General features: G+C 40.4%; 3 protein-coding genes across 3 annotated transcripts in view; all 3 read left to right on the top strand.

Moving 5' to 3' along the window:
* arpc4 (actin related protein 2/3 complex, subunit 4) overlaps positions 1-1522 on the top strand; it is a 5393-nt gene extending 3871 nt beyond the window's left edge. The window contains exons 4-6 of the mRNA XM_030776606.1: positions 185-280; positions 427-597; positions 901-1522. Coding sequence (XP_030632466.1) covers positions 185-280; positions 427-597; positions 901-906 — 273 coding nt within the window. The 3' untranslated portion in view covers positions 907-1522. The remainder of the gene's footprint in view (positions 1-184; positions 281-426; positions 598-900) is intronic.
* A 4738-nt stretch (positions 1523-6260) lies between these two features.
* On the top strand, positions 6261-19112 carry LOC115813912 (myosin heavy chain, fast skeletal muscle-like). Its single transcript, XM_030776595.1, has 33 exons — positions 6261-6458; positions 7322-7465; positions 8188-8344; positions 8878-8905; positions 8997-9108; positions 9213-9305; positions 9481-9544; positions 9639-9737; positions 9915-10018; positions 10359-10497; positions 10763-10881; positions 11210-11359; positions 11495-11665; positions 11836-12142; positions 12511-12581; positions 12709-12796; positions 13106-13223; positions 13315-13438; positions 13549-13685; positions 13821-14076; positions 14173-14415; positions 14673-14849; positions 14967-15112; positions 15227-15317; positions 15427-15816; positions 15905-16031; positions 16665-16783; positions 16976-17172; positions 17318-17501; positions 17654-17819; positions 17934-18058; positions 18179-18258; positions 19064-19112. Exons 1-33 carry the CDS (start codon positions 6261-6263, stop codon positions 19110-19112), a joined length of 4773 nt encoding a protein of 1590 aa, XP_030632455.1.
* Positions 19113-19266: 154 nt separating this feature from the next.
* On the top strand, positions 19267-20830 carry LOC115815480 (myosin-7-like). Its single transcript, XM_030778434.1, has 5 exons — positions 19267-19428; positions 19542-19646; positions 19743-19838; positions 20151-20279; positions 20813-20830. The coding sequence occupies exons 1-5, from the start codon at positions 19267-19269 to the stop codon at positions 20828-20830; spliced, it is 510 nt and encodes a 169-aa protein (XP_030634294.1).
* Positions 20831-25980: the final 5150 nt, after the last annotated feature.

Genomic DNA, 25980 nt, shown 5'->3' on the forward strand with positions numbered 1-25980 from the left:
TTAATGAAGTCTTTATGATGTCATAATAGGCTCTTTTTGCTCCACTGTAGTTGACACATCTGTGATTGGTTTTTACTGCGTTCTGCTTGGCTGTGTCCGGGATTGTGATCTTTTTGTTTGTTTGTTTGTTTGTTTGTGGTTTTTGTTGTTGTTGTTTTACTGTGTTCTCATTGGTTGCTCCCAGGCTGATGAGATTGAGAAGATTCTGTGCCATAAGTTCATGCGTTTCATGATGATGCGGGCAGAGAACTTCTTCATCCTCCGGAGAAAACCGGTGGAGGTGAGAGAGATGGAGAGATGGGGAGAGGTGGAAAAGGGTTCAGTTAAACTAAATTTTTTTGTCTTGTTTTTTTTTTTGCTGTGTGTCACAAAGTGAAATGAATAATGTTCTTGTACCTCTTTCTCTCTCTCTCTTTCTTTCTGCAGGGCTATGACATAAGTTTCCTCATCACGAATTTCCACACAGAGCAGATGTACAAGCATAAACTGGTGGATTTTGTCATCCATTTCATGGAGGAGATCGACAAGGAGATCAGTGAGATGAAACTGTCAGTCAATGCACGGGCTCGCATAGTCGCTGAGGAGTTTCTCAAAAACGTGGGTATCTGTGGTCTCCGCACATTCTCTAAAGTCCTCCCTTTTTTTTCCCTTTCTTTCTTTCCTTTCCTTCTTTCTTTCTTTCTTTCTTTCTTTCTTTCAGTGCGTTCCATAGGGCTTACTGATTATGTAGACTGTTCAAAATATGAACTGTTTGTCTGTTTGTTTGTTTGTTTGTTTTTCAATAGTGTTACTGCAAACCTGTCACTTACATTTATTTTTTCTATTACACCTGTTACGTATGAACGCAGCGGTGAAATGGTACGTTTTATTTAATATTCTGTCTTTTGCTTTTGATTATAGTTCTGATAAAGTGCCCTCACACCCTCTTCTGACTGTAACACTCATGTCACCATGGCAACCAGAAAGATGGGTGGGCTAAGGATGAAGAAGGAGGCAACAACGTTTGAACAACGAATCAACACAGAGCACCACCAAAAGGGGGACCAATCGGATATACAGGGGGTGTGGCCTGTGCCACGGAGACGAATTTAGAGTATTGCAGCACTGTATATGATGGTTAGTTGAATGCAAAGACAGACATGGTACTCTATTCTCAATTCTTTTCAACTCTTATACTGAATTTCCCCATTTTAGCCCTTTTTAATGCCCTGGTGCCAATTTCTGAGTTCGCTCTATTCTGTTCTATTCTATTCTCTCCTGTGTCAGTTTACCACAATATTATCTTGCTGTAGTTGCAGCGTTGCAATATTCAGAATTAGCCTCACACTTTTCACAGGTGCTCATGAATATTAATGAGTTTGTACATAATGAATATGTATAGACTCCTTTCACTCCTTGGCCTTCAAAAAAAACAAAAAACAAACCTCAGATATCAGGGCAAGTCTATATAAATAAACCACCATTAATTTTCAGGAGCATAATGAAAAGTGCGTGTCGTTCCAGTAATTTAAACAGTTTTGTCTTTGTTAATGTTTTTTTTTTTATAAATATATATATATACTGTGTTCATATTGTAAGACCATTCTCTTATTTGCATTTTGATATGAACAAACAACCCTCGCGTGGTGCACATGGATCTCACGGGAAAAAAAACCAACAACAACAACAACGCATATCCGCGGAGAAAATATAATAAGGAAATCAAATCAGTAACAGTGGCATTGATGATGATGATGATGATGATGATAAATAAATCCTTTTATTGCTTATATGTTTATTTGTTGGTGTTTATGTCTGTGGGAGGGTGTGTGTGTGTATGTGTGGGGTGGGGGGGGGGGGCAGTGAATTTCAGCTTGAAATAAGGAAACAAACAACATTTCTGTCTGAATTCTAATTAGGATTCCTGTCCTTGGATGGAGGGGGGCGGGCGGGGGGGGGGGGGGGGGGGGGGGGTTTCTTCCATTCTCTATGGTTGTTATGTTTGATTGACAGAAGGATAAACACTTGATTTGGGTCATATGCCAGAGCAGTGCGGGATGTTGATACTACACAAATAAAGAGGGCTCTGCCAAAAAGCTTAGTTTCACGTGGTTTACTAAATTAAACACACTGGGGAGGGCAACTGCATCAGACACAAGAGTTAAGTCCATAAGTGTCATATCCACTTTTTGGTTTATACTGATGAGGCTGTAAACTATGTGTGAATATTTCTAATGCTGACCTTGACCTTCTCAAGTTAATGCTTACCATGAATGCATTTATGAACCCTGCCCACACACACACACACACACACACACACACACACACACACACACACAGACACACACAGACATTAAACACTCTCCGGATGAAATCATAGCCTGACAGATGGAATTGTATGACTACCAGTTGCCCTGCATTAGCCCTCTGAAGAGAGATTGCTAAAGACAGCCACTGAATTCATCTCCTCCACTCACTCATCTCCTCTTAGATTCCTCCCTTTATTCCACGCCCCTCAAGTTCCCTTACCATTTCTCGATGGCTAGCGTCCACTTCAGTCTTCTGTCTTCAGTTTCAGCTCTATTCATGGCACATTTTAAGCTCTCTCCAGATATATTTGTCACACTGTACCGTCTGGCTGTTTTCTTTGTGTACATATTACTGTATTAATTAATCATGCAAGGCGAGAAAAAAAAAAAAAAGATTTTATGATGGTTTCTGTGATATGGAGGCACTCCCAGGTGCCTATAATTGTAACTGGTTTCATACAGGACTAGGTCAAGGAGAAAAACATTGGGTTGTAAGGTTTTATTTTCGTTCAAGAAGATGAGGCGAAGATGAAGTCATTTTATTTGTCATGTGTTGCCGACGCGTCGGATCAACTAAAGATCTGTTTTCGCTTTGGCTCCGACACAACATATTTTCCATATGTCAATAAACGATAATAAATTCTGTCTTGAGTCCAGTTGACTTTTTGATGGCCTGAGTGCCACAGTAAGGCTTTGGAAAACAACTCCTTCACTGTATAACCCTTGTCATTTTGAAAGGAGTAAAGTGTCTGATATCCTCTCAGAAAGCACCAGAAGAATCAGTTTTTGTTTTGCTTTGTTTTTTTTTGTTTGTGTTGGTTTTGGTTTTTTAATATTCAGTTAATAGAGGGGAAAAAGGCTTGATTTTTTGGGGGGGGGTGGGGGGCATTGTATCTTTAACATGTCGCTCATGAGAACAAACTCTTGAGGGGAAGCCAATATGTAGCATGCAGACTTTTTTAGGCAATAACTAAAGCCTAATGTACAGTACTGGAAGGACGCATTGATGAGTAGGCTAATACAATATCTATGTACGTACATTGATTTTACAACAGCACGTTTAATTTTTCAGTTTGTCTGGACGCTGTAGAGTATTTATTCATCCATTTGCTGTCTGTGCCTATGGATGGAGCTCTTGTTCCACAGATCAGGTTAACAATAATAGCACATGAAAGAGGCACCTTCAAAAGCTCAGCAACGTGTATAGTGTCAGGTCACATGACAGCACTACAGCTGCAGATTCATTTATGCAAAAGTGCAAAATGACACAATAAAAGCTTGTCTATGTATTTGGTCTGGTTCGGTGTCTAGATTTGGGCAAATTCATGGGCTGAAATGACATTGATTTCATGACTACCTGAGAATGTCATTTGTCACATGGACAGAGGGTCACTCTTTTGCCAATCCAGAGCCACGATCATCTTAAATGTACCAGCAGAAAATAAAAAAAAAACAAATATACTGAAAGATGAAAACACACCATAGACAATAGATCTATTCCCTCTTGTGCTATGCACATATAACATAATAATAGTTCAGGGAATAATAGTCAGCTGTTTCATGTAATGTGAGAGCTTGTTTGTAAGGCAAATCACAAAGGAACAAAACATATTTAAGACATTTACTAATTTAAAACACAGATATGAGCAAACACTCAAATATAGGAGTCATCGCATTTCAAACCGCTAAAATTTAACCCTCATAAACATAAACATCGGTTTGAAACCCCGACATCAGTCCCTGTTTCAGGAGACCACACACTTCATGAAGATACACTTACCACACATTCCTGAGAATTTTCAACGCTGCATGTCGGCAGATGTTAAGATGTTAAGTGCACGATTTCACGGTCCAGTAAACACAATACACCTACTCAACCTCCTGCTGACATTTCGAAGACCACAGTTCTGCCGAAAGCTATATTTATGTTTTGCCCATTCTGGGTTTGATATCAAGTGTCACATGCTTTATTCGCTGCTCTCTGGCCATTTTATAGCATGAGTTAAGTGCTTTAGTATTTCTTAGGCTTCCACTTTGCCAGCGTTGGATAACCTTTCTTCTGGAAAAAATGACCTGCTGGCTGACAAAGCTTTTAAATCATGCCATGTGGTGCTGGAAGTCTCTGTGTTAGACGCCCGGCCAAGAGTAAAAAGGAATTGCAGGCATACGCAAGTATCACTGTGGAAGTTAGCGGAGGAACATAGTTCCCGATTTATTCATCATTCAGAAGTCACCTACAACAGCTGCGTTTCCTGTGTTTGTGAGTTAAGAAAATGGCGATTGCAATTTTTTTTCTTTTTGTCAATTTTCGCCTTGTTTTGCTTTATGTCGTTACATGTCAGAATAAAAGGGACAGGTCTGTGAAGTGTCGTTAGGTCTGCTGTTGAAACAATAAAACCTGCTGCATTCCAATCCCCAGTAAATACTGAAGACAAAGTGAGGAAAGGCAGGATTTTAATGAGCGTTTCGGTATAGCCTAATGAGGGCGCTTTTTAGCAGAGCTTTTGGAAACTTGAGACCGTGCGAGACAGTAAAACGAGGCCTCAACTCAACTCCTCAGTCGCCTTAGTGTGAGGACAGATGCAGCTATAAGAAAACAATGACTCGGGCCGGGTCGTCGATGGCCAAGATTGTTGCAATTACGCCCCCGGGGAGGCTAGCATCTTCACAGCTGTTGCTCTGGGGTTTGATACAAAAATCCCCTGGCAATCTCCTCATCCCTTAAACCTCAAGGAATGGAACTGAAGCAATCTTATTTCTATAGAACATGGTTGACTTGCACGCCCTTTGCAACATTATACCCTTGACATTTCAATCCTTCTCAAGGGCTAAAGAAAGCAGCATAATGGTGCCAGAGAATATTCAGAAGACAAACTAGCAGCTACCTGTAGCTATTGAGTGACACCACCTTCTGTTGTGTTCACGCTGCACGCTCATCCCGATCTAACTAACTTGAGTTAAAAACAAAAGGCTGTTTAGTTTGAAAAAAAAAAAAAAAAAAGTCCATTGATACTGATGGTACTGTTATGTCTCCAGTATTGTCTTCTTGAACGTGTAAGCCAAGAACAATAGCGCATACTTCATGTGTTTCTATAATAAGACATTTACCTCATAGGTTTTAATACGGCTTTATTATTTCCGTTCACTATATATAAACTATGTGATCTATTCACTACACTCAGGGCGTCGACCAATCACATATATACACACATTGAAAAATCAAATTTCAACTATTTAGCTTATAAAACGCTCTCAAGCACTATATGTAATGGTGTGTTTCAGAGATACGGATCTCTCCGAACACCAGACAATGTCTTCATGTGTTGAACCCCTCAGTTATCAGGGGATAAAAATAAGACATCTGTTGCAGGCCTAAGATGCTGTGTAGAGGACAGGCATTAGTGAACAAAGACAGCAAAATTCATGACCAAATAGAGCGGCTCAGTGTGACTGGCCGGGCATCTGCACCCCTTTAAAAGAGCCAGCGAGTGGCTCCTGCAAGGACTGACTGGCTTCAGACGAAGGTGAGTGACTTGAGGGCTTTCTCTCCTCATATTAGAATTACATGACATTTAACTTTTTTTTTTTGTTTTTTTTTATAAGATGACGCACAAATGTTGACGTATCACCTTCCTGAACGTTTAGCCGTTATTTTAAGATGGACTGGATTAAACACTCTCAAAATATGATCATGAGAAAAAAAAAATCATATTTGTTTTTATGCAAAAATGTTTTTTCTCTTTTTCAGTACACAAGGGCAGCCAAACACAGAGTTTCTCCTGAGGCATCGGAACAAGGTAAGTCTTCACGAGCTACATGTTTATTGCACCTGTACACAAAAGGAAGCTTTCACTCTTATTAAGCGACAATGAACGAATGTCATTACACCGTTCATTTAAAAGATGTTAGAGACAGAGAGTAGGGCTGTGTAAAACCGGCTGTTCCTGTCTCCAGTGAGGAATCACCGTGACCATGGACGCGGAAATGGAGTGCTTCGGCGCCGCAGCCGTATACCTGCGGAAGCCAGAGCGCGAGAGGATAGAGGCGCAGAACAAACCGTTCGATGCCAAGACAGCTTACTTTGTGGCTCACCCAGCTGAGATGTACCTCAAAGGGGTACTGAAGAGCCGAGAGGGGGGCAAAGCCACGGTGGAGACTCTGTGTGGGAAAGTGAGTGACTTTTCTCATAGTTTTTCTGTGCCGTGGCATTGTAAAACATTCTTTCGCCAAGATCAGAGAGGACTCTGGACTGACAAGTGCCCATGTGGAAAACTGTTTGTTCAAAGCAGTCACTGTAAAAAACAAAAAACCAACACATGTAATATGGCACATACAGAGACAAACAGAAAACCGATTGTTTATATTGTGTCATTATTTGTGCGGCCCTTAAACCTCCATTGTGATCATTTTGATTCTTTAATCAAGACAAAGTCCTTGCATGTTATAATTTCCACTGGTCCATTTATCAGAAGTATAAATAGTAGATGTTGCTTTTGCCTGCTGAAAGAAAAGATTTTAGCATTTCTGTCTCCATACAGCTGGCAGTCATGCCAATGCTTTCTGTTCACAGCAAATGTACAGGATATAAAAGGATGCTATTACAGAGTGACCCTCATACATTTATAAACTACCATTAAAATGATATAAACACTAGTGTGTGTTTATCGAATCCAAAACTTTGTGCTAAGGCAAAGTCCCTGTATTTCCATATTTCCTCTGATCATTTTGTCATCTGAGTACTGAATGAGGAAATCATGTCTGCGAGTGTACCAGCTTAGCTGGTCGTAACGCCCAGCTCACTGCTGTGGAGTTCTGCTGTTGATTTATGCAGTGTAATTCATTTTTGAAGATGCACTCGGTCACCGTATTCAGCTGTTGTAACATTCATAGCAAACTGTCACATTCAGCCTAAAAATGATGTCCGTCTGGAGTGACTCCCATAATCCCGTCCACTTCAGTAAAAAGCACCCTAAAATACTTCACTTGCTTTAATGTGAGTTTAATGTTGATAATTTTGTGTGGATGTATTGCAGACCATCACGGTGAAAGAGGACGAGATCCATCCCATGAATCCTCCGAAGTTTGATAAGATCGAGGACATGGCCATGATGACTCACCTCAACGAGCCCGCTGTGCTGTACAACCTCAAAGAGCGCTACGCGGCATGGATGATCTATGTAAGCAAGCAAGCAAGTGACAAACAAACAAACAAACAAACAACAGAGGGTACTTACCTCCCATTAGCAGCGCCACAACCATGAAAAAAAAAAAATTCTCATTGACTGAGATTGCATGTTAATTGTTTGTCAACGGCACTCTCAGGCAGAAGAACAGGATAAGAGTTCTTGAGCGAGTGAGTGTGAAGAGTGAATGTTGAGGGAAATTTTTTTTTTCCAAGTTCATCTGAGGTGACCACAAGGCTGTATCATCACTTTATAATCAATATTCCACAGGATCTATTTATTTACGCTGACAGAAATAAAACAGGTATTTTATGAAAAAAAAACAAACACAAGATACAAGAATAAAAGTATGTTGTATCTTGTAAGTAAAACCAAAAAATCAAGGAGTCATAAATATATTGTGTGAAAAGGTGCTAAACATTTGTCCACAGATGTTTAATCATGTACGTATAAAGATACGCGCGTTCATGAAGTGAGTGAAGTCATTTGTACAAAAATATACCAACCTAATTCTACCACTATTTATGTAAGTGAGTCTGCATATGTGTAGCAATCTCCACAGGTAACTGGCATGTGATAATGGCAGTAATGACCATTACATGATTTGCCTCCATACGTTTAACTATTTCAATAGGTTTACAGTGCATTTTAACAAGGTCCACTCCAGATGCCATACAGTTACATGTATGGTAATGGACATGTTCTCTCACTTTCAGACCTACTCTGGGCTGTTCTGTGTGACAGTGAACCCCTACAAGTGGCTTCCTGTGTACGATGCTATGGTGGTGACTGCATACAGGGGAAAGAAGAGAGTCGAGGCCCCGCCCCACATCTTCTCCATCTCTGACAATGCCTATCAGTTCATGCTCACAGGTACGAGCACCACAAAGCAATGTAATTTAGTCTAATTTCATTTGATTTTAAACAGCTAGAATTCAGAATGGTAAATGAGTTGGGGCCCAAGAGAAAAACTGACGATACAATAATTTTAAGTTTATCATCATTTCCGCTGTATTGCAGTGCTCTGTCAGTCATTTTTAAACATGACACCAAAGGTTAAAAGCTTAAAAATATGGGGAAATTAAACTTTCAGAGGCAGATTTTTTTCCAGTCTGTGCCGTTATACCTTAGTAAATATCCACAGTATATATGGATGGAATATGAGAACCGTAAGGTTTGTATTCCCTGAGATAAACAAGGTGAACCTGCTAGTACTGTGATGTTTCTCCAGCTTTAGCAAATATAAATGTTACCGCCAGGTTTTATACAGTAAGATTAGCAAAAGTGCTCTTTCAGAAGATTTTTAACATGCTCATTTGTGACACCACTAAGGCACCAATCAGGGGTCAACAGTATGTTCAGTATTAGCATGTATAATATGTGCAATATTGTTGTCTTTCTGACAGATCGTGAGAACCAGTCTATCCTGATTACGTAAGTATCAATTCCAAATTTTAGAATAAAGAGTAAATATGACATCTTTTGTCAAACACACTGGAAAAATGCAAACTGTTTCTACCTCCAGTGGAGAATCTGGTGCAGGGAAGACTGTTAACACCAAACGTGTCATCCAGTACTTTGCGACAATCGCAGTGTCTGGATCGAAGAAGGTGGAGCCTGCAGCTGGCAAAATGCAGGTGAGTGAAACACACCATAGGGTGATATCCAAACACAGCGACACTGTAAGAAACTGTCTTTATGCTTCTGCCTCTGCATGAGAGATATGTCATGTCACCTGTAGGGGTCGCTGGAGGATCAAATCATCGCAGCCAACCCTCTGCTGGAGGCTTATGGGAATGCCAAGACTGTGAGAAATGACAACTCTTCCCGTTTCGTGAGTACTTCCTCAATCACTACCATATATTTTTTAAACACACCAGAACAATCATTTTTCTATTTTATAAGGATTATTTAAAGATATTGCGATGATGACCGGTGCTTTAATTAGTTTTCAACAAGCTCAGAGATGATTTCCTTTTCTTTCCTTTCTTTTTCACATAAACATTTAGGGCAAATTCATTAGAATCCATTTTGCGTCCACTGGAAAGCTGGCCTCAGCTGATATTGAAACTTGTAAGTTTGTCTTTTTTGACAGTACATGTAGACATGATTTCCATCAAAAGTTACTGATCAGAACCATTAATGTCTTTACACTGCACTTGCACAGATCTGCTGGAGAAGTCTAGGGTGACGTTCCAACTGTCTGCTGAGAGGAGCTACCACATCTTCTACCAGCTCACGACTGGACACAAGCCAGAGCTGCTAGGTAAGGGATACACACAATATGTAAACTCAGTATCTAAGTTCTCAGAAAGTCCTAATCTTTGCATCTGCAACTTTCAAAACATTGAAACCAGGTACCATGTATGTAGCAGAAAAACATGATGATGATAATGAAGGATGAATGGGTTATTTGGTTTTGTGTGATATTGTGTCTCTGCAGAGGCTCTCCTGATCACCACCAACCCTTATGACTACCCCATGATTAGTCAGGGTGAGATCACAGTCAAGAGCATCAACGATGTTGAGGAGTTCATAGCTACTGATGTGAGTAGGGTATCCGAGCAGTAATGTGCCTCTGTCATTTTCATCTCAATTAAGACATCTAATTCAAATTTACAATCCTTTTCTCATCTTGATCAATGTTTACATATGGATGTGAGAAATAACTAACATATGTTTACCCAGATCATAGCGTGAAAGAGAACTCTTTCGGTTATCTCAAGAGCACTGCTAAACTGAGTCTACATAATACCCAAGAAAACCATAATTATACTTTATCTATTTAAATTTCAATGATTTTTTTCTATAAAATTACCATTACACACACAAAAAAAATCTTTACATTTTAATTGGCCATTAATCTTATCGCTATTTTGATTTGTAGACGGCTATTGACATCCTGGGTTTCACTGCTGAGGAGAAAATAAGCATCTACAAGCTGACAGGAGCAGTGATGCATCATGGGAACATGAAGTTCAAACAGAAGCAGAGGGAGGAGCAGGCAGAACCAGACGGCACTGAGGGTGAGAGTTCTGAAACACTCTTACTGATCAAGATGGATTTTGTCACTGAGCTATGCCATGATAGAGTGTTTGATTTCTTGGTTGAATGGTCAGTCTGTTGGTTGATTCAGTGGTTGGTGGGATCAGCTGGTTGTAGAATAGAGATAAAAATTCTTCTTTGTTTGTTTGTTTAGTTAATAGCATAAATTGTCAATCTGTTAAGAGTAGTAAAATGTAGTTTAAAGAGCACTTAGGAATTAACCTGTTGACCATTTTCTCTCCTTAGTGGCTGATAAAATCGCTTACCTCATGGGCCTAAACTCAGCAGACATGCTGAAAGCTCTTTGCTACCCCAGAGTCAAAGTGGGAAATGAGTATGTAACCAAGGGACAGACCGTACCACAGGTACTGGGCAGACTGTGGATCTTTTAAATATTACTTAAAGGATATGTTTGCCGGTTTCACAGTGTAACATCCCATTTCTACTCTTGAATAAGTCTGTGGACAGGGAATTGTTGCACTCCATGCAAGTGACAGCCAACATAATCACTGTAGCTGGATATATTCTTATAAACTGGTGCAAAGTTGATTTTGACAGGCTGCTAACATGATGAAAAATAAACAAGATTTAGATTTAGTGTTCCCTTGCATTCACAAAAATCTTGACCTCCAAGTATACTCCAACTGAATAAGACAAAAAAATGCAGTTATATTCCTCTTCATTCTCTGATAGGTGAACAATGCAGTTATGGCTTTGTGTAAATCGGTCTATGAGAAAATGTTCTTGTGGATGGTCGTCCGCATCAACGAGATGCTGGACACAAAGCAGCCCAGGCAGTTCTTCATTGGCGTGCTGGACATCGCTGGGTTTGAGATTTTTGATGTGAGTACTGTAACCAGGTTCTATACTGACCACTGTACAAGTGATGTAAGTTGCTCTGAATGAAAGGATCCACTTAAGGAATACATGTAAATATTAGGCACAATAATTCTGTCTTTTTCCGACACTCTGCTGCAGTTCAACAGCTTGGAACAGCTGTGTATCAACTTCACCAATGAGAAACTGCAACAGTTTTTCAACCATCACATGTTTGTCCTGGAACAAGAGGAATATAAGAAAGAGGGAATTGAGTGGGAGTTCATTGACTTTGGAATGGATCTCGCAGCATGCATTGAGCTTATTGAGAAGGCAAGTCATACTATATCAAAGGTTGTTTTTTTTTCCACAAACCTTTACCTCTGATATTCTAGAGGACTTTAATTAAACCTGATAACATGAATTTCTTCTATAATTACAAAATTGTCTGTGTCATTTACATGATATATTCACTCACATTTAAAGATTTTTGTCATCAACAGCCAATGGGCATCTTCTCCATCCTTGAAGAGGAGTGCATGTTCCCGAAAGCAACAGACACGACCTTCAAGAACAAACTTCATGATCAACACCTTGGCAAAAGTGCATGCTTCCAGAAGCCCAAGGTTGTCAAAGGCAAACCTGAGGCCCACTTCTCCTTGGTGCACTACGCTGGCACTGTTGACTACAACATAGTTGGCTGGCTGGAGAAGAACAAGGACCCCCTGAATGACTCTGTTGTTCAGCTGTACCAGAAGTCTTCACTCAAGCTGTTGGCTTTCTTGTATGCATCTCATGCAGCTGCTGAAGGTTAGTATATACATTTATCCATTTTTCAATTATTTTTACTGCTTGCTCCAAATAAGTAAGATATGGGAAATTGAAATAAACTACAGTTGGATACAGTTAATGAGAGACTCATTAATTCATTGTATCCATATATGAGGAGCCTGATCAAGGTTGCTGTAAGGCTTACGGACCCTACACTCGTTACATGAGAAGCTGAAAGTTTTGTGTGTGTTTGTGTGTGTGTGTAACACTTTCCTTGAGATTTGAAATTTGTGATTTTTTTTTGTTTTTGGAAAACCTGAATGACAGTGGTTACCCTTAAAGAAGAACAGGTTTTGATACTACATTGATCTAAACTTAGGGTGTTGTATGCATTGCCAATCCAACAGGTGAAGGTGGAGGCAAAAAAGCAGGAAAGAAGAAGGGTGGCTCTTTTCAGACGGTGTCTGCTCTGTTCAGGGTACTGTAAGAAATCCACTTCATGTTTTGGCTCAAGATTGTAAAGCTGATAAACTTCAATGGATAATATTTAATCTGAGAACTGCACATGCTTATTTGTCTGATTTGGGTATTCCTCAATCCATCAGGAGAACCTGGGCAAACTAATGACCAACTTGAGGAGCACTCATCCACATTTTGTCCGTTGTCTTATTCCTAATGAGTCAAAGACTCCAGGTCAGTTTACTGTTCAAAACTTTCTTTGTTAAACACTTAAGTCTTAAACTCCAGAAAAGTACAAAGATTTTTAAAAAAGAAAGATAGAAAGAAAGAAAGAAAGAAAGAAAGAAAGAAATTTTGTAAGGAAAAAACTGAACTTTCATGGGAACTGCATGGTACCAGCAGACTACTTGCATCCAAAACGGTGGCCGAATTTCACAGTGTGTATTGTTGTTCCTGTTACTGTAAATTTATACTTGCAATTATTATACTAAACTGCATTATAGGTATATTACCTGTGCGTAATATAGATATAATACATTCCAGGTCTGATGGAGAACTTCCTGGTCATCCACCAGCTGAGGTGTAATGGTGTACTGGAAGGCATCAGAATCTGCAGAAAGGGTTTCCCCAGCAGAATCCTCTATGGTGACTTCAAGCAAAGGTACTTTTGAACTTAAGTTCACTGAGAAGCTTCTAGAAATATAATGACACATTTGAACCCGACTTTAAATCACTTCTGTATGTTTGTTTAGATACAAAGTACTGAATGCTAGTGTCATCCCAGAGGGTCAATTCATCGACAACAAGAAAGCTTCAGAGAAGCTTTTAGGCTCCATTGATGTTGATCACACCCAGTACAAGTTTGGACATACTAAGGTTGGAAATTCTTAATTTTTTGTTTGATGTTTATCTGCTTAACGTAGTAACAATTAAAGAAACAATTGGGATGGCATGGGAGTTTACTGAGGAATAAAACTCATTTTCAGGTGTTTTTCAAAGCTGGACTCTTGGGTCTTCTTGAGGAGATGCGAGATGAAAAGCTTGCTATGCTTGTGACAATGACACAGGCCCTGTGCCGTGGATACCTCATGAGAAAAGAGTTTGTAAAGATGATGGAGAGAAGGTAAGATTGAGAGGTGGTAAAGTATTCACACATCACACTTGAACTTAAGTGAAGATACTACCAGATACTGGCCACAAACATTCCTTTTGAAAATTGCCTCTTGGTGGTCAAATGATTTTTACATTGTTTTAACAGAGAAGCTATCTACTCCATCCAATACAACATTCGCTCATTCATGAATGTCAAAACGTGGCCATGGATGAAGCTGTATTTCAAAATCAAACCTCTGCTGAAGAGTGCAGAGACTGAGAAGGAAATGGCCGCCATGAAGGAGAACTTTGAAAAAATGAAGGAAGACCTGACAAAAGCACTGGCTAAGAAGAAAGAGTTAGAGGAGAAGATGGTCAGTTTGCTGCAAGAGAAGAACGACCTCCAGTTACAAGTAGCTGCGGTGAGTTAGTACGTTTTAAGACTACATGCTTTATTTTGAGGATTTTGTGTTTTATGAAAATGGTTAAAACTTGTTTCAATGTTAATATTCACTCAGGAAGTTGAAAGTCTTGCTGATGCTGAGGAGAGATGTGAAGGACTGATCAAGAGCAAGATCCAGCTCGAGGCCAAATTCAAAGAGACGAGCGAGAGGCTGGAGGATGAGGAAGAGATCAATGCTGAGCTTACGGCCAAGAAGAGGAAACTCGAAGATGAGTGCTCCGAACTCAAGAAAGACATTGACGACTTGGAGCTCACTTTGGCCAAAGTGGAGAAAGAGAAACATGCCACTGAAAATAAGGTTCATTTTTGTTTGATGTATTATCAGAGGTCTTTATCATGAAGTCTGGTGTCTGTTAGGCATTAAGGCGAGTGGTTTTCGCTGCCGAGTGCGCTGGTCCTGAACGCAGGGAGGATTGGGCCATAAAAAGGGTCAAAGGAACAGAGGGGGAGGAAGAGAGGGTCAGAGAGAGAGAGAGACGTGGGGACAGAGGGAGAGACTGTCCAATGTTTGACATATCACCATCTATTCACATATCACCATCTGTTTTCATTTAGGTTAAAAACCTTACTGAAGAGATGGCCTCTCTAGATGAGACTATTGTTAAGCTCACCAAGGAAAAGAAAGCCCTCCAAGAGGCACATCAGCAGACCCTTGATGATCTCCAATCAGAGGAAGACAAAGTCAACACTCTGACAAAGGCCAAGGCCAAGCTGGAGCAGCAAGTGGATGATGTAAGAAAAAATAGAGAACAGTCTGTGTCTTTTCAGAGCAATCTGTTGTTTTAAATTCTTCACTGATGTGTGTAAGTCAACTCTGATAATTTTGCTGTGTATTCTGTTCCTGAAAAGCTGGAAGGTTCGTTAGAGCAAGAAAAGAAGCTTCGTATGGACCTTGAGAGAGCCAAGAGAAAGCTTGAGGGTGATCTGAAACTGGCTCAGGAATCCATAATGGATCTAGAAAATGATAAGCAACAGTCAGATGAAAAGCTCAAGAAGTACGATTTTACATCCATCATAATATGAGCAACCAGCAGAGCAAAATAATTTATATATACAATAGTGAATGAGGCCTATTATTTCTCATGAAAATCTTCTGGTGTTTGTGACAGGAAGGACTTTGAAGCAAGCCAACTTCTGAGCAAGATTGAGGATGAGCAGAATCTGGGTATTCAGCTTCAGAAGAAAATTAAGGAGCTCCAGGTCATTTCTTGGTTCTTTGAAAAGTTATACATTAAAGCTCACCATAGACATGACCCAAGTGATAGCATAATGTTTAGCGAAAATCAGTGTAAGCATTTGTTCAATACAGGCTCGAATTGAGGAGCTAGAGGAGGAGATTGAAGCTGAGCGTGCTGCTCGTGCCAAGGTGGAGAAACAGAGATCTGATCTGTCCAGGGAACTTGAGGAGATCAGTGAAAGGCTTGAGGAGGCTGGAGGAGCAACCGCTGCTCAAATTGAGATGAGCAAGAAACGGGAAACAGAGTTCCAAAAACTGCGCCGCGACCTCGAGGAATCCACTCTGCAGCATGAAGCCACGGCTGCGGCACTGCGTAAGAAGCAGGCTGACAGTGTGGCAGAGCTGGGAGAGCAAATCGACAACCTCCAGAGAGTCAAACAGAAACTTGAAAAGGAGAAGAGCGAACTCAAAATGGAGATTGATGACCTATCCAGCAACATGGAAGCTGTAGCTAAATCCAAGGTAACCAAGTGATTACCTTGGACATTTCAAAATGTCACAGTTGGGTGGATAACAAATCCTAGACACTGGATCTGTCTTTTTTCTCCAGGCTAATCTTGAGAAGATGTGTCGTACTCTGGAAGATCAACTGAGTGAACTCAAAACAAAGAATGATGAGCATGTTCGGCAGCTTAACGACATCAGTACCCAGAAAGCTCGACTTCAGACTGAAAATGGTAATTTGATTTGCAAACACAAATCTCTGCTAGATAACATTCTCATATCCATTGTAATGACTGCCAGGCAGTAGCTAGCACAGGGGTCACCAACATGGTGCCCGCGGGCACCAGGTCGCCCGCAGGGACCACATCAGTTGCCCGCAAGCCAGTTCTAAAAATAGCACTAATCACCAACGAGCTCAGTCTAAAATTTTATTTAATTGTGTTGTGTTTATTTAAGTCTGTTTCCTACCTTGTTGAATCATTCTGAATAATTATTGTGATGAATCATTGACGTGATCAGTGTCTTCACATAGAATATCATTAATAATAATATAAAATTAAAGGTAAACCATGCAGCTTCGTTCTTTCAGAAGTGTGTTATCAAACTGGTAGCCCTTTGCATTACTCAGTACCCTTGAAGTAACTCTCAGTTTCAAAAAGGTTGGTGACCCCTGAGCTAGCAGATTATCCAACAGTAGCATTACTGACACTTTCTCAAGAGAGTCTTCAATTGCTGGGCAGTGCAGAGCACCGTAATCTTGTTGAACCTGGGCTCTTTAAATAATATGCAATATGTATGTAATGTGTAATAATAAATAGTATAATAAAAACATACTGCGAATTGATTCAGTATCCTTTTGACATCAGGGGAATTTGGCCGTCAGCTAGAAGAGAAAGAGGCTCTGGTGTCCCAGCTGACCAGAAGCAAGCAAGCTTATACTCAGCAGATAGAGGAACTGAAGAGACATGTTGAGGAGGAGGTCAAGGTACAAAGACTTCCCTCTTTAGGAAAAAAAAAAAACACCTGTTCATTTACTGATAATTTGTGGATGGTAATCTTCTCAATTGGTTGCTGAAAAGCAGTGTGACCATGAAATAGCTATGGCTGATGATGGTGTGAGGGCTGGAATGGAGGTCTAGGTAGTGTAGGTTTTAATGCTCTGTTCACGGCTTTCTAGGCCAAAAATGCCCTGGCCCATGCAGTGCAGTCAAGCCGCCACGACTGCGAACTCCTCAGAGAACAATTTGAGGAGGAGCAGGAGGCTAAGGCTGAGCTCCAGCGCGCACTATCCAAGGCCAACAGTGAGGTGGCACAGTGGAGAACCAAATATGAAACTGATGCCATCCAGCGCACTGAGGAACTTGAGGAGGCCAAGTAAATAACCATCATATTTCAGATATCACTTGTGTTTTGAGATTGTTCAGAGACTTTAATTCTTCAAGTTTACAGCCTACTCAAAAAATGTTCATTAGGTGTGTAACTAAAACAGTCAAAAGTAAGGGACTGTTGTTCTTCATAGGAAAAAACTGGCCCAGCGTCTGCAGGATGCTGAGGAATCCATTGAAGCTGTGAACGCCAAGTGTGCCTCTCTGGAGAAGACCAAGCAGAGACTGCAGGGTGAAGTGGAAGACCTTATGATTGATGTGGAGAGAGCCAATGCACTGGCTGCCAACCTGGACAAGAAGCAAAGGAACTTTGACAAGGTGAAACAAATTAAGGCACTTGTTGTTTTCAGCAATGCAGTGAAGTTCTTGGGCTAATCCAGCACAATACTTATTGCGCCATAGGTGAAAACAACAGAGACAAGACCATGAACCCTCAAATTAGTTAAAGGAAACATTCTTCTGGCTTACAGATTCTGGCAGAATGGAAGCAGAAATATGAGGAGAGCCAGGCAGAGTTAGAGGGCGCTCAGAAGGAGGCTCGTTCTCTCAGCACTGAGCTCTTCAAGATGAAGAACTCCTATGAAGAAGCTTTGGATCATCTGGAGACCCTGAAGCGGGAGAACAAGAACCTGCAACGTACATTTATCTCACGTTCACTTATGCATGTGTTTTTGCGATCTCTTTAAAATCTTGGGGCAAATCAACTTTGTTAGAGCAGTCTTGTTTAAAAGTATCATCTTATTCATGCAGAGGAGATTTCCGATTTGACTGAGCAGCTTGGTGAGACTGGAAAGACCATCCATGAACTGGAAAAAGGAAAGAAGACAGTAGAGACTGAAAAATCAGAAATTCAGACTGCGCTCGAAGAAGCTGAGGTAATCCTACTGAACAGCCTTGGTTGACAGGCTAAAGGGTTTTTATTTCTAAGCTATCTGCATCAAGCTGATAATAATGCCATCTATTAACATCTAATCTAATTATCTAATAACATTTAGGCCACTTTGGAGCATGAGGAGTCTAAGATTCTTCGTGTCCAGCTTGAACTCACTCAAGTGAAAAGTGAGATCGACAGAAAGTTGGCAGAGAAGGATGAGGAGATTGAGCAGATTAAGAGGAACAGCCAGAGAGTCATCGAATCCATGCAGAGCACACTGGATGCTGAGATCAGGAGCAGGAATGATGCTCTTAGAATCAAAAAGAAAATGGAAGGAGACCTCAATGAGATGGAGATTCAGCTGAGCCATGCCAATCGTCAGGCAGCTGAAGCCCAGAAACAACTCAGAAATGTCCAAGGACAGCTTAAGGTTGGTTCTCTCAAAAGGTACTTATGTTTTAACAATCAGAAAAAACACAGTTTGAGGCTAAAAGACATACAAGACAATGCACCAGAGGACACTGTAATGACTACTTGAATACAGTTTCTTTTGACAGTTGTTAATCTTAGCTACACTGGGAGACTTCAAATTTGTTGACTCTTTTTCTGATTTCATCTTGTTTACTTTAGGATGCTCAGCTGCACCTTGATGAAGCACTTAGAGGACAAGATGAAATGAAGGAGCAGGTTGCCATGGTTGAGCGCAGGAACACTTTAATGTTGGCTGAGATCGAGGAACTGCGAGTTGCTCTGGAGCAAACCGAGAGAGGCCGCAAAGTGGCAGAACAGGAGTTGGTTGACGCCAGTGAACGTGTGACACTGCTGCACTCTCAAGTAAGAAAATCCTTGTAAACAGTAACATGTTTTATAAACTGCCATTTTAATACTGTTGAGAATTCTGACAGTTCTTGTATTTCCACCCCAGAACACTAGTCTTATCAACACCAAGAAGAAGCTGGAGGCTGACCTTGTTCAAATCCAAGGTGAGGTGGAGGACACCATCCAGGAAGCAAGGAATGCTGAAGAGAAGGCCAAGAAGGCAATCACTGATGTGAGTAAAACTAATTTGTCTGTTTGATTCCTTGTGTTTTACTGCAAAATTCTAGCAGGGGCCAGCTTTACTACCTTAAAATTTAGGTGAACTATCCCTTGACTGAACCTTACCATACAAAGAGTAAAACTCAGTGAAATGCCAATCAGGCTGCCATGATGGCTGAGGAACTCAAGAAAGAGCAGGACACCAGCGCTCACCTGGAGAGGATGAAGAAAAATCTGGAAACCACCGTCAAGGACCTTCAGCATCGCCTGGATGAAGCCGAGAGCCTTGCCATGAAAGGCGGAAAGAAACAACTCCAGAAACTGGAAGCTCGGGTACGGACCACCAAATACCTACAGCTAAATGCTCATCCTATTTCCAATAACTAATCCTATTTTTGTACACAAATAGAAATTCATTTCAGATTATCAATACTTCTGTTCTGAAGGTACGTGAGCTGGAGGCTGAGGTTGAAGCCGAGCAGAAACGTAGCACGGACGCCATCAAAGGAGTTCGTAAATATGAGAGGAGAGTGAAGGAGCTCACCTACCAGGTACACTATAGATCTCCGTCAAATACTTCTGCAACTGGTATACAATCTGCCACAGTAAGATCACACGATGTTCCTATGTTTCCTGCTCATTCCCAGACTGAGGAGGATAAGAAAAATGTGACTCGACTGCAGGATCTGGTGGACAAACTGCAGCTGAAAGTGAAAGCTTACAAGAGACAGGCTGAGGAAGCCGTGAGTAAATCCTAAATGTTTTTGAAACTAAATGATTGGATCTTTTTAGAAAAATGAAGGGTAAAATTAAACAGTCAATAAGATTTTCATTTATTTGACTGAATACTGATTTCATTTTTAGATACTGATATACCAGTCCTTTTAGAGGGAGGTTAATGATCACTGTGCAATAGTAAATTTAAGCTACATTTCTTTTCGGAACTTTCTTGCCAACTGAATTTGAAAAGTGAGGATCATAGAAATAATCAGGACATAGATCGTTCACTTGGGTTGCCATTCAGCCAAAGTTTCTCAAATGCTTCGTTTAAACAGGAGGAGCAGGCCAACACTCACCTGTCCAGGTATAGGAAGGTGCAGCATGAGTTGGAAGAGGCCCAGGAGCGGGCTGATATTGCTGAGTCCCAGGTCAACAAGCTCCGAGCCAAGAGCAGGGATATTAAGGTAAGAGATTTCTCCATCTTAGCAGCTACTTAATTTATTCATAATTTGCTGTAAATGGGAATCATCTGGGGTATGTATCTTTGCGGTGCCACATTTTCCAACTGTGACAGGGATCCAATGGAATGTAACTGGCCATATTTCCTTAGGCAGGTATGTTCATCAGGGTAACTCTTCCTTCCAGTATTCAGCTGTAGTCACTGCTTTTGTAGTCAAGAATAGAGTTAAGTGTTAAGTGTAGAGTTAAGTGTTCACCTCCAAATCTGAAGATGTTATATAACTTCTGATGTGAGAAAAGCCTATGACTTGTCTCCCATTTGTCAGAGGAGGCATGAGGTAGCTTAAGTCACTTTGGCAGTGGTGCGAAAATTGTTTGGCTTACAATATGTACCTAACCACAAGTCTTGTGCTGTGCAGATCTGTACAAGTAAATGTACCATTACACCCCTGGTTCTAATGCATTCTAACTTTGAAATGTCACAGAACTTAAACATAATCCCATGATGACACAGTATTTTTTTCTTCTTCATTCGCAGACTAAGGAAGCAGAGTAGCAAGTCGACACACTTAAATGGGACGCAGTAACAAGCTCTCATACAATATGAGGACCTTGCAAAATGTCTCTTCATCTCAATGTTCTATCAATAAAATAAAGTTATTGTAATCTTGGACCATATGTGTATTTCATGTCTTTTTTCTCCATATCCCTGAAAACACCAAAAATATATCAAACCAGTGTAGTGCTCCAAGCCCTTATGTGCACAGTATGGATAGAGCCCTGAGTTCTGTTCAGACCGCGAATCCCGTCTTCTGTTGCTCTCATACTCTTAATGTTGTACATCTTGGGCGTACTTAAAGTACCTGTACTTACAATATTAAGGACCACAGGCAAACCACAATATGTTTTCTCAAAAGAAGAGCTTTAACACAAGAATGAAGGTACTAAATTAAATTCCTTCCATAAACATAAACCTCTCTTTGTGCAAAGGACAAAGACAAACCACACTGATCCCAAATTTAGAGTTATTAATAGCCTAATTCCTAGGGGTGTGCATCTCTCCCTTATAACAGGATCGGAAACGTATCTAGATACATGGGCTACAATACGATTCAAGAACGATTCAGTGCGATGGGATATGATGCAATCTGATACAGTTCTTGACATTTGCTTAATGCCATTGCTTTCAAATTATCACAAGTTTCAAACAAATTCTGAGATTTCGAGAATAAAGTTGTAATTTCACAAGAAAAAAAGTCATGATAATGTGGTGCTGATGTGCCGAAAGTATTTCGTCATTTGTGAAACCTAAAGCAAGACGCCCCACATTCCTCATTTCAATGTAGTTTGTAGGCTACTCTTCCGATATTTCCCCTCTAACATAAATCGTAGCCTAAAATTATGACTTTCCTTTCTTAACATTATGATTTTCTTCTCGTAAAATTACGACTTTATCTCGTAATATCACGACTTTTTTTTATTGTAAACTTACGACTCAATTCTTGTAATATTACGTCGTATTTCAGAAAAACATGTCATTGTGTTTATTACTTTTTCAACAGACACAGACAAAAGCGACTTTCTGTATGAACAAACATTTTGACATTACTGCTGTACTTACAAATGGCCAGACTTCAGTCCAATATTCCCTCCTTCTTTTAAATTCCAAATGTCTTCCAAACTTTAGACTTTCAATTTGATGGTTTACTCTAAACCATATCGACGTTGTCGGACGTGTTGTTCTTGTTTTTACCTAGCAAGCAATGCTAGCATACTCTCCTAAAAGGTAAAAGGTCAACGCGAGACACTGTGCAGATTTATTAGCGAATGAGAGGCGGTCATTATTATTTTGAACGTAACATGACTTGTAACGTTAGATCAGCGAGCCTTCACAGCAGCTTAGTTTATACTTAAGTAGAATCAGCAGCAAATCTTTATTCAACCGTTTCGTAACTTCAGAATCGGCCATCGACCGGTTCATGAAACATTTAAATTGATCCAGGGGTCCGCGTATGGATGTAGTCGCATGTTAAACGTTAAAACTGATTTCCGATTCGTATCGGTGAATCGTTACACCCCTACTAATTCCCAGTTATTTACTGAGTACTGTTAGTACTGAGTTCTGTTCCTAAGAATAATAACAACAACAACAACAATAAAAATAATAATAATAATAATGACAATGATCATGACAATAACAATAATGATAATACAATTGTTATATTAGTTATGTTCCTCCTCTCCAGTTTTAGACACAATCTTAACTTTCAGAAAATATTCTCAGTTCAATTTCCATGAGTTATTTCTACATAATTTGCCAGATTCACACACATATAGACCATATAGAGTGCCTCACCCCCATACACACAAACACACACACACACAAACACAGAGCTCAAAGTGGGCTGGTACTGCTGGCACTTCTACATTTTACAGCGACCTTTTCTTGTCTACCAGCACTTCTCACAAGCTGTTGGTACTCTTTTCTGCCATCTCCATATCAGGCTCTGGGCGATTCATAATAATCCTACATAAACTGCATTACCCAGGGGGCACCATTTCTGCCATTTCTGTAAGTATGTGAACGTCTCATTCATTATGAATAACTGTGTTATTTGTCCTCCCAAGCATGTCTAGTCCTTGCTGAATTTATGCTACCATCAAATATTCAATCAGATAATACAGCATCATTGTTTGCCTACTGTTTCTTTAGAATAGCCAGTTAGGTTAATCTAACACAGCAGTATATCTCTTGACTGAATCCATTGCCACCTGCATAGCTAAGTACTCTCTCATTTCTTTCTGGCTAACTCCCATCTTACCGTGTCTGTTGCGTGTGTCCATTGGGAACATGGAGTGCCGGTTTGATAGTAAGAGACTACCACATGTCTCCTCTGATGGATGTGAAGTAACTTTGTTTTCATTGCCCTTTGCAGAGTTCTCCACTGCAGGTCTGATGACTTCAATTACTGTGATAATTGAAATCAAGTTCAAGTTTAAGCTCTTTATTGTATGTGCAGTGACTACACAATGAAATTCGTAGCTTGTTTACATCTGAATGCTGCAGATGTACTTAAAACAGACAGTAGCAGGCAGTAACAGAAGTATAAAAACACAATACACACACACACACACACACACACACTTATATATAATATATAGTATCATACAGATATTACGTTATTAAATTATCATATATTATTGTTATATATTATAAAATTGATAGTTTGGCAATAGTTTTGCTGTGAACATCAGTGATGTCTCCTAGTATCTTTTATTCACAGTAGAAATTCAGAATGTAATACTTAATGATTGCTGATACTGGCCGACACACACGCCAACATGTGAGTAAGAGGAGTACTGGGACTTTTTTCCACTTTAAGCACTACACACACACACACACACACACACACACACACGCACACACACACACACACTCTAAAGCAAAACCAAAGTTAAGTAAAATAAAATTTTGGAATGTTGTGTGAACTCCGCGAGCTACACCAAACGACCGCTTCACTCCTTGACGAGCAGAAAAAACAAAATGTAGGATAGTACCTGTTATTGTCCTGTGCCCTTTCTTACTCTTCCCTTTACAGTCGTTGACCTCTGTCCAAGAGCGAGATGCTGTTTCCTTGTTGTTTTGTCCAATCCAGTGCTGTCAGAGCAACTTACTCACTCTGTTCATCTCCAAATCATAAGGGGTGAAACTGGAGCCAGGAGTATCAACTCGAGTCGCCAGTCAACCGAATATCAACATGCTAATCAATTAGCACGGTACACTCGTGAAAACACTCATCAACTAAATATGAAGCTTACGAGAGTAAACAACATACAAATCTTCCTCTCAATTGTAGCTTAGATAATCAACATAAAAACGTACACATTATTGTGCACAAACAATAAATGCTCAGACATATCAGTACTGTAGGCAGGGGCGTAGCACCAAATTTTGGGCCCTGGACACAGTAGTGTGCCCCCCCCTCACCTTATATCCGAGGCTTTTGGAGGGCCCCCCCATCCAGGCAGGGCCCTGGTTAGTCAGGTCCACCATTACTCACGGTCCGACGCTCCTAACTGTAGGACATGGGTTCACCGTTTTTCATCACTGAATTAAACTAGAAGAGGAAACATTTTGAGACCAAACCTCAGTGGTGCTGTTTGATGTGAGAGGGCTTAACCTTGCAGCTGCAGATGATTCCAATGTTTCTCAAGAGATCTGGACTGAGGCTGAGTTTACCCCACCAATCAAACTGATGCCCTTTGAATGGGCCAAATGACTGCCGGGGATTTCAAGAGGCCTACTGTTGGATTTATTGGGAATAAGATCTGGAAAGATACATTCTGGGATGAATGTTTGAGCTCAACAATGTAACTGGGGCCAAGGATATCCTTCTGAGAGAAGAAACCAAAAGCAGACAGTGACTCACAAATTGCAAGATCATGCCAACAAGAACCATAGTTATTTCAAAACATGAGGTGGCAGTAAGTGACTGGAAAAGAGAACACTCAGAAACGGTCATGTGATTCAGTGGCCTAATAAGGATTCCCCTTGGCCCATGCATCAAGCAGTGGAACATCAGTTAGTTCAGCTCCAAATTGGAAGATAATGTCAATGGCAGGGTGAAAAAAGGAAACAACAGTTAAAATGTCATGGATGATTGACGTGCTGTGTGCTGGCTGTTTTTAATGTGGTTATATGAAACCCATGATTCTTCAACATCACCCCAACATCAATCATTAACAGGAGAGTTGTTGGCTTGCTTGAAGATAAACATTAAAATGAGAATTTATATAGGGATATAAAACAGCAGACTAGGTCTACAGATTTTACAGATCAGTAATACACTAATACATGTATGTAGAACTTAACATTACCAGCAGCTGTGGTTATTTCCCAGGTAAGCTGATTACAGACCTAGTTTTCAGTTGTTCTCTGTATTGTCAGGCTGTAATCTCTGTGAATATCTTTCATTTTTGTCAGAACTTCAGACCTCTGAAAGTATTTCTGAACCACATACACTTCACTTTCTCTCTCTCTCTCGCCCCCACACACACACACAGACACACACACACACACACACACATAGACACACTAAACATTCCCTCAGTGCGGCCAGTGCCTGGGTGACAGAGGGCAGAATTCTCTGAGAGCCAGTTGCTCTGCTTGGCCTTTGGAAGAGGGATTGTCGAAGACAGCCACCGAATAACTTCCTTCCACTCACTCATCTCAGAGACGCTTGTTGGTCCACTTCTCCTCCATTAGCCTAACTGCGCTATGCAGACAATGGCTCACATCCATTAGTCTTGAGTTTCAAGTCTATTAGAGGCATATTTTAGGCTCTCTCCTCATATTGGTGACTCGCAGCGATGCCTGTTTCTCGCTCTCCCCGCCTGTTTTTGTTGTAATTCGTTAATTTACCGTATGAAACAAGGAAAACGTTGAAATTGATTATGATGATATGATATTAGCTAAGTGTCAAGATGATCAAAAATCCACGGGAAGTGAAATCGAATATGCTGAAAGAGGCGTAACACAAGGCTGCTGATTCCAAACCAGAGCGTGTGTGGATAATACGTGATTGGTTATTTCACTGATGATAGTGGTTGCACGATGGTTTTATATATGTTTTCCGTTGAATATCTTATTTCTTTAGTGCAACATTCCAAGTATCATAAGCAGAAAAAAAGTGAGAAGTGATAACA

Source organism: Chanos chanos, chromosome 6 (assembly GCF_902362185.1).
Source record: "Chanos chanos chromosome 6, fChaCha1.1, whole genome shotgun sequence".
NCBI classification, from domain to species: domain Eukaryota; kingdom Metazoa; phylum Chordata; class Actinopteri; order Gonorynchiformes; family Chanidae; genus Chanos; species Chanos chanos.

Excerpts from the sequence above, each read along its gene's own strand:
- LOC115813912 (XM_030776595.1), top strand. The coding sequence starts at position 6,261 with ATGGACGCGGAAATGGAGTGCTTCGGCGCCGCAGCCGTATACCTGCGG. Across the intron at positions 9,306-9,480 it reads ATGACAACTCTTCCCGTTTC|GGCAAATTCATTAGAATCCA; the intron begins GTGAGTACTTCC and ends ATAAACATTTAG. Across the intron at positions 16,032-16,664 it reads TCGACTTCAGACTGAAAATG|GGGAATTTGGCCGTCAGCTA; the intron begins GTAATTTGATTT and ends TTTTGACATCAG.
- LOC115815480 (XM_030778434.1), top strand. The coding sequence starts at position 19,267 with ATGGCTGAGGAACTCAAGAAAGAGCAGGACACCAGCGCTCACCTGGAG. Across the intron at positions 19,429-19,541 it reads TCCAGAAACTGGAAGCTCGG|GTACGTGAGCTGGAGGCTGA; the intron begins GTACGGACCACC and ends TCTGTTCTGAAG. Across the intron at positions 19,647-19,742 it reads TGAAGGAGCTCACCTACCAG|ACTGAGGAGGATAAGAAAAA; the intron begins GTACACTATAGA and ends GCTCATTCCCAG.